This window comes from Cynoglossus semilaevis, chromosome 2 (genome assembly GCF_000523025.1).
Source record: "Cynoglossus semilaevis isolate Cse_v1.0 chromosome 2, Cse_v1.0, whole genome shotgun sequence".
NCBI classification, from domain to species: Eukaryota; Metazoa; Chordata; class Actinopteri; order Pleuronectiformes; family Cynoglossidae; genus Cynoglossus; species Cynoglossus semilaevis.
Genome location: NC_024308.1, coordinates 11,740,456 through 11,749,193, shown reverse-complemented (window position 1 = coordinate 11,749,193; position 8,738 = coordinate 11,740,456). Strand labels below are relative to the sequence as shown.

At 42.8% G+C, this 8,738-nt stretch overlaps 1 protein-coding gene and 1 long non-coding RNA gene across 2 annotated transcripts in view; both read left to right on the top strand.

The window, feature by feature from the left end:
- LOC103399569 (uncharacterized) overlaps positions 1 to 8,738 on the top strand; it is a 71,837-nt gene that overhangs the window by 27,667 nt on the left and 35,432 nt on the right. The window lies entirely within an intron of this gene.
- sox2 (SRY-box transcription factor 2) lies at positions 2,364 to 5,888 on the top strand. Its single transcript, XM_017031246.2, has one exon. It carries the CDS (start codon positions 3,185 to 3,187, stop codon positions 4,145 to 4,147), a length of 963 nt encoding a protein of 320 aa, XP_016886735.1. The 5' UTR covers positions 2,364 to 3,184; the 3' UTR covers positions 4,148 to 5,888.

Below are 8,738 nucleotides of genomic sequence, written 5' to 3'. Positions count from 1 at the left end.
GCCCCGCCAGTTTCCCCCTGGTTTTTGTCAAGCAACGGTTTTAATTCAGGATGATTGTGGATGCAGGGCCATTCCCGGCTGGATGGGGCCCTGCTTTCACAGATCTGCAGGGCCCCGCTGTTCCTTTATTATCATAAGCAGATTAGAGGTAGCGGGGAACACACTCAGATGCAGATAACAGCCGAGCGGCCCATTTCAACCCTGCATTATAATGGACCGAGCTGCATGTGTCGCCGCTCGCAGCCCATTACGCACAAGATGAATCTTATGTAAGGTTGCAGGGGCCTCGCATAATGAGAGCACAGGGGCCACGCACCTCCATTTATTATCAAATGACTAAAACAAAAATAATAAGTCTCGATCCATTCACCCTCAATTAGGATTTAATCTGCAGACAGGCATTTAAATTAAATTATTTCAGGTGTATGTGCTTGATCCGGCTCTAATTGTTCAGATTGTCTGCTCGGTCACATCCAGACACCCGGATTAAATGAGCCGCAGTTTTATTCTATATAAACGTATTATTATTATTGTGGGATTAAACTTTTTGTTGTTGTTGGACTTTAATAGACAGCCTTCATCTTCTCCCTTTTCTCGGCACTTGGAGAAAAACGTCTGTCCAGGATTTTTCTTTTTTTTTTTTTTTTTTTTGGATTATATTGTAGTTTTACTTAACTCCAGTAGGCGACGCTGGCGTCACACAGCAGGGTGATCTGCCCTCAGATGGGAATTTGGAGGAAAAACAAGTGGCAGCAGCACAGTTACACTCTGAGAGTAAAAACAGAAAAGTTTTTCCTCCTCAGAGTCTTTAAAGGAGCAGTTTCCAGATTATTAATCTGGATTAGTTTGACATGTTTCCCCAGGAAAAAAAGAGATGTGACACGAATGTCGGCCTCCATCAGTTTAATCATTTGTGTCACATCAACCACTTAATAGATTTTTTTTAATAATCACTGCATTGATATTAATATAATTAATCATATTAGACCTGTTCAGTTTCTCCAGGACACTTTTACACTTTGCTGCACTTTATCAACCAAATAACCATTGAACAAATTAACCAACGTGTGTGTGTCCACTGACTCGACCGTCACTCTTTACGTCATGATCTTTGGCCCCAAACACTTGATGTTTCAAATATTCCTCACCTTCTTGTCCCGTGTTTGCCCCCCCCCCATACTAAAAACCTCACCCTCTTACTCCAAAGCATGAGCGACAGCAGCAGCAGCAACACTGTGGCAGTGGAAGTGGAGTGAAGTTGGTCTTTGTCGGGACAGATGTAGCGACAACATCCTAAACAAAACCCACTTATTTGTGCTGGGATGAGCCCGTCTGCCTTCTGTGTGTTGGCATTCAACTTCACTAAACAAAAGGAACTGCGGAGAGGAGGTGTGTGTGTGTATGTGTGTGTGTGGGGAGGTGGGGTGGGGGGGGTCATCTTGGATTACCTTTCCCCTTTTCAATGGTAAAAACCAGCGGTGGCTTCTGTCCCCCATTCACCCACACGGCCATTCAATGCTGTGGCTGAACTGAACCAGAGTTTATTTAAGTGTTGTTTTGTTATTGGTTGTGGAAGTGGTGGAATTAGAGCCTTTTTGTGTGTGTTTTAAATGAACGCTGCTCTCTGCACCTTGAAGAAAGCTTGCTGCTCCTAATACCTGGATAATCCTAGAATTAGAAGTGTCAAATGTCTCTTTTATTTAATTTACAAATTTACTCAAAATATAATATCAAAGAAAAGGAACCAGCCGCTGGTAACAAACAGGAATACTAGCTCAACTAGCTGTGTCAGCCGGGAGGAAGTCTGAGGAACTTGGACAAACGTAGACTGGATTTTTTTTTCTTCTTCTTCTTCTATGACATCTTATGAAAGTGTGTCATTAACTGGTTTTTAATCTGTCATTTTGAATCATTTAATATTAGTGATTTGTTTTAATAGTTAACCCTGTAGTTTGATGAGAAATCAAAGGGATCAAAATAATCCTACAAAAGCAAAAGAACGACACTGCTGATCAGGACAGTCAGCTCTTAGTATCCAAATATCATTACAAATACTTCAGTATTGGTCACCTGTGTAGTTTTTAAGTCTGTCCATTCAGACAGCACTGTTTCCTTTAGCTGACTCTCTGTGTGTGTGTGTACATACATGTTTGTTTTATGTTTTCTGACCTACTTCTGCAGCTCCTCCCTCTGTAACACTCTGCACAGTGTTGCCATTTAAGTACCAGGTTCATGTTGCGTAGCATATGTAATATGACTTGAGCAAAGTAGGAAGTTGAAAAAAAACTATAGAAGCCATTACTTATATAATGTTGAAGCCCATTTCTATATTTTCTTTTTCTATCTACACTGCTTGTTGACAGAGGCCACATTTTATTTCTACAACAGTGTAGATATAGTCTAATATTATTTAACATTTGATGAGACTTTGCCAACTTCAGCAGCTCCATCCTCGTTTTGTTTAATAATAACTAATAAATATAAAAGTCCAAATAGAGTAAACATTCCAGGAGAAATATCTCCATATGTCTAGAAATAGTAAATGTGTACTCTGCGTTGGCTCATATTGGCAGCTCGTGGGCTGTTTGTGCATGTGTGTGCTGGGGCGGGGAGACTCCGCCCCTTTATGCTAATTGTGCGCACCCATTGGCGTGTCAGGGGAGCAGCGCCGCGCCGATTGGCCAGCCGCGTCACATGCTCGCTCTGTGGTTGTCTATTAACTTGTTCAAAAAGTATCTGGAGTTGTCAAGGCTCAGGCGGACAGAGGCGCAAAAGTGCAGTGTGTTAATGCTTTTTGCGGAGAAGCGACGGCTGAAGTTTTGTGGACACAACAGAGCAGGGACCTGGACTGGGAGAAGATTCTCTGTGTCCCCCACTCACCCACACACACACACACAAACACACACACATTCACACTGACACGCATACACACACACTCAGCGAGAGGGAGAGAGTGTGTGGAGCCGCCGCTCCTCCGTGCTTGTTGTTTTTGTACAGAGAAAGTTGCAGAGAGAAATCGACAGGTGACTTTTAGCAGCAGCAGCAGCAGCAGCAGCAGCAGGTCCTTCACCCCCGTCTGTCCCGCTCCTGTCTTCTGGACTTTGTCTCTGGTGGAGTTTTTTATTCATATTTTTAATTTTTGCCTTTCGATCGGGAGCACCAGCCCCCAAAAAAGCTGTTCCCGATGTATAACATGATGGAGACTGAACTGAAGCCCCCTGCTCCCCAGACCAACACGGGGGGCACGGGCAACACCAACACCACCGGCACTGGCAACAACCAGAAAAACAGTGCGGAGCGGGTCAAGAGACCCATGAACGCCTTCATGGTGTGGTCCAGAGGCCAGCGGAGGAAGATGGCCCAGGAGAACCCCAAAATGCACAACTCGGAGATTAGCAAGAGGCTTGGAGCAGAGTGGAAACTTCTGTCAGAGAGCGAGAAGAGACCTTTCATCGACGAAGCCAAAAGGCTGAGGGCCCTGCACATGAAGGAGCACCCGGATTACAAATACCGGCCCCGGCGGAAAACCAAGACCCTGATGAAGAAGGACAAGTACACCTTACCAGGTGGGCTGCTGGCTCCGGGAGGTAACGGCATGGGCAGTGGGGTCGGCGTTGGCGCCGGGCTGGGTGGAGGTGTGAACCAGCGCATGGACAGCTACGCGGCGCACATGAACGGCTGGACCAACGGCGGCTACGGCATGATGCAGGAGCAGCTCAGCTACCAGCACCCGGGGCTCAACGCGCACAACCCGAGCCAGATGCAGTCCATGCACCGCTACGACATGAGCGCCCTGCAGTACAACTCCATGACCAGCTCCCAGAGCTACATGAACGGCTCCCCGACCTACTCCATGTCCTACTCCCAGCAGACCACGCCGGGGATGACCGCCCTGGGCTCCATGGGGCCCTCCTCGGTGGTGAAGTCCGAGTCCAGCAGCTCCAGCCCGCCCGTCGTCACCTCCTCGTCCCATCGGGCCGCTCCGGGCTGCCAAAGCGGAGACCTGAGAGACATGATCAGCATGTACCTGCCCGGGGCGGAGGTGAGCGACCAGAGCGCCCAGACCCGGCTACACATGTCCGGGCACCACCCGAGCACCCTGCCGGGCCCGCCGCTCAACGGCACGCTGCCCTTAACACACATGTGAGAGGAGAAACAACAGAGAGAAAAATGAACTTTTATAGGAAGAAACTGCGGACTCTGGTCAACGTTGGACTATTTTTGTACAGAAAAATTTTCCGGGGTGGGAAAAGTTGTATAGAAGTCTTCAAGGGGGGAAAAAAAGGACAAACTCGACTCTTTCTTTCGTTTATTTCCGAGGAAGCTCCGGCGGAGGAGACGGCAAGAGGTGACGCCTCCTCACTGCTGGATGAAGTTTGGGAGACTTAGAAAGTGGGAGTCGCAATCAAATGTTTTATTATTGCAATCACCTTTTGTACAGTATTTATCAAAGAAACATTACAATCAGATGAAATTGTTTGTTAAACTGCAAGAGGTTGCATTTTTTTGTTTGTTTATTTTCTGAATTTAGGTTTTTTTTTCCTTAGCAAAAAGAAAAAAACCCACAAACCTCCAGTTCTGCAGAAAAATATTTTAAGTGAAAAATGTCAGAGTTGGAATTTCCATGGCATCAGATTTGCTCCTTTATTATTACTGAAAACACTGGAAAAAAGGGACGAAGCAGGTAAAGTCAAGGCTACTAAACATTTTCATTTCTTAAAAAAAAGATGAGATTTTGTTCCCCCTCTCATCCAGTTTAAAATCTAGGTCGTTAATTTATATTTTCTTCTCCCTCTTTTCACCCGTTAGAGGCTACGACGCTTGTGCTCTTTATTTTCTAATTGATTTGTACAATTTCTGTATATTTACTGTGATATTTTGAAGTTTTTATTTTTGCGAAATTCATTCCCGTAGTTGTATTTTAAAATTTTGTGGCCTGTACGCAGAAGCCAACAACTCCATGTATATATATCGGAACTAATACCATCCTTATAACAGTTACACTTTCAGCTGAGTATATTTTTTTTTTTCAATATGCAGTTTGAAATGAATAAATTTTGGAAATTTGGATACTGGTAACTGGTTTTGATTTGATTTGTGTGCAGGCAGTGGTCACGTGTTGATTTGTCCTTTTTTGTAAAATGAGATTCCTAGAAATAATTAATCCTAACATTAGAAATAACATTCTGAAGGTGGACATTTTCTTTTTACTGATTTTTTTTTTTAAATCCGCTGCAGCTCCACCGTCAGCTCGACTTTAATAACTGCGCACAAATCTCTGAAACAAAGATGTGCTGCTGTTTAAAAAAACTCTAGGCAAAAATACATTTTCATTAATAAATAATAAAAAAATGTACAATGAAAAATGATAACACAGGGATGTGCAGTTTGGGCCCGTGTTTCTTTTAGTAAAACTAATTAAATTAGAATTAAATGTTACATTTTCTTTCTGCTACGGTGAAAAATGACCAAACGTCAGAGAGCGGCAGAATCTTCCTGATCATTTACAGTTATCATCCTAACGAGACTATGTAAATAAATCATTTAAAAAAATTAAAAGAAAAATATTTATCTTTCCTGAGGTAAATGAGGCTGTTATGTGTTTTTATTATTAGCCATAATCCAATGATTCCTGACTGTGCCAGCAGAAAATCTGGATCTGTGTCAATTTGCTGCAGACTTGAATACATTACTCTACACTGTGTTCTGCCTCTGTAATATTTTATTTTCTTCCGTTATTTTTATTTTTTGAAAACCTCAAAAGTCTTTTAGTTACGTCTTGGTAAAAGGAGCAGTTTAAAAAATCATGTTATATTTTAATAATAGTAAAAAAATCTTTTGGACTTTTAGCAATATTAACATTAAAATAATGATTTATAAATAATTTCCTCCCTTTTTTCTCGTTAACACTGTTTTTGTAAGGTAAAATTTTATTTCTTAGACCTCTCACAGACAGAGAAGCAAATGTGTTTCAGACTTCACTGGTTCAGAACTACTGCCGCCTGATATAATAACAATAATAATAATGACAATTATTATTATTATTATTGTTATTATTATTATTATTATCGAACAAATGCTGAGTTGACAGCTTATTCTGGATGTAACTAACGGTTTTTAAATCTGGGAGCAGTCTATGTATGAATGTGTATAAGCGTGTGTGTGTGTGTGTGTGTGTAGATAGATTAGGGCCGTTGTGTTTTCCAGGCTGAGTCCCGAGGGATCGGAGCTCACATTAACCGGTGGATGAATATTTGAAGAGGCCCCTTGATATTAGCGTGTCTCAATCTCTCTCTCTCTCTTTCTCTCTCTCTCTCTTTTTCTCCCCGTCTTCCCTCCCTCCCCTCTCTCTGTACCCCCCCCTTCAAAGAGGTCCCAGGGATCATTGCTTGCTTCATTAATTATTGATCAGATCACCATTGGTTGTAAACGCCGAGAACACCGGTGATAAACAATTGGTTTTTAAAGGTCGCTCCGGTGCAGACGCATTAGGTCTCCTCTCATTCTTCCACGAACAGCGGGGCCCTGGGTGGAGGAGGCCCCGAGGCCCCGCCACATCAGTCTTCCATACAGCAGCTTTGATGTGATGGAGAAACAGTTGTTGTTGTTGTTGTTGTTGTTGTTGTTGTTGTTGGATGACACTGTGGATTTGAATATCGACCTGTTACAGCCCTGGAATGTTGTTGTAGATGATTATTGCAGATGTTGGTGTGTGAAGGGTCCTAGATGCTTTAAAAACTAACGTTTTCTCACCACCCCCTCCCACTCACAGCCCACCCTCCATCTCAAAAACACCTGTAAACAAACAAAGTAAACTCTGAAATATATTTGCTGTAATTGAATCTCCCTCAAATAAAAAGTTCAGACGTTTGATTTCATCTCAGAGGCGCGTTAATGTGCACCGATGTTAATGTTTGCACGTGAACTGAAAAACAAACAAAAAACAGCACTGGTATTGATTTCTGTTATCGGTGACTGCGGCGAGGAGCGGTTTCGTGCGTTAAAGCGTGCATGGCGTAGTTTCTGGTTGGAACGCACAGTTTTCCATGTGTGCGGACGACCAGGTGTTTCTGAGTCATCCATCCATCCATCCAACCATCCATCCATCCATCCATCCAACCATGCCCTCCTCTCCCCTGCTCGCGTGCAGACTGTGTCGGATATTTGGACTGCAACAGGTGGTAAGCGCTGCGGCCTCAGCTTTTTGTTTTGCCCCTGTTTTAAACAGGGAGAGAAGCTCCCAGATGTTATCTATGATAACCTGGCGTGTGCGCGAGCCTGAGTGTGCGTGTGGAGTGGCGGTCTGTTGGGCGTGAAACTTGTTGTCCGCTGTATGAAGGGTCATTTTAACCCTTTTTTTAAACAGAGGAAGTAAAATTATTATTAAAATGAAACTCATTTCAAATACAAGTGAAAGCACCGTTGGTCCAGAAGGGTGTCATTTTACAAATCCCGTTTGTTGTTGGGATTAAATGATTTTCTAAAATTAGGTCACACACACACACACACACACAGCCATTGAGCTCAGTAGCCCTGTAATCCTACGAGAGCCACTTTCCTTTTCCAACACATTGTGGATTAAAAGGAGGAGGGGACATGACGTCACCCAGGATAAAGCGAACCACTGCCCTCACTGACACACTGATACACACTGCACCGCAGCTCGTGGACAGTGTATGGGCCTTTACTGCAGGCGCCACAGCAAATAATTGCGGCCTAGAGACCGGATACACAGATAAATAATACTGCTTTGTCTTTTATAGAGTTAGTTATAGTTAAAATAACCAACCACAGCTGGTGGTTATAACTATAATTAATTAACAAGATAAATATGATTTAAAATGACTCTCATTAAATGCAGAAAAATATTCTTGACGCCCTCATTACAACAGCTTTCACAGTACAGTACTTAATAATTTTAGATAATTTCTCGACTTCGGGCCATGACTTTTCTGTCCTAATTCGTTACTAACTTCGTCGGAATAAACGGTCAATTAATTTATACATTATTGAATTATTCATTTTAACCAGTAGTGTTCCCCCCTGAGGAAAAAAGTCTGGTTAATTAAAGAGTTATTAGCGTGATTAATAAGTGACACATTAACAGATTTTTCCCATTGTTGGTTCTGAATAAGAAGTCAAATATATTTCTGTCGAGTCCGTGAAGTAGAAGTGCTGAATCCGAAAACCACAGAGAACAAACATGAAGTCTTTATTTAATAAATCCACAAAAAGGTGTCCCTTTTCGATGATGTTCTTTCGGAACTTGTACTGATCATTTAGAATATTACACGAATGAGACATTATTTGTATGTATTAAGTAATCATTTGGTCAATAACATTTGGAATGACAGCGACATTAAATGACCTGTTTCTGTCCACAAACCAAAGAGTCATAGGTTTCGTCGGTGTGGGGTGGTGGGGGTTAAGGCAGCAAAAATATGACGTTATATATACGTTAGTGGAGGCTGAAATCTCTCACACACACACAAGCACACACAACGTAAAACCAAATGATAGTTGATAGGTCAACGATTAATCGACTAACCAACGCGGCCGATTTTGTTCCTCTCATTTTGAGACCCTCTTCATGCTTCACTTCACACATCACCACAGAGGAACACTGTAAGAAGGAGTGAATAGCAAAACTGTCACAGCAGAGAGCCGCGCGCGTGCGTGTGTGCGCGCGTGTAGTTTACAGAGGGACTGAATGGCGGCCAGTAGCCTGCTGATGTAGC

Bases quoted from the DNA above. Each gene is read 5' to 3' on its own strand.
- sox2 (XM_017031246.2), top strand. From the start codon at position 3,185: ATGTATAACATGATGGAGACTGAACTGAAGCCCCCTGCTCCCCAGACC.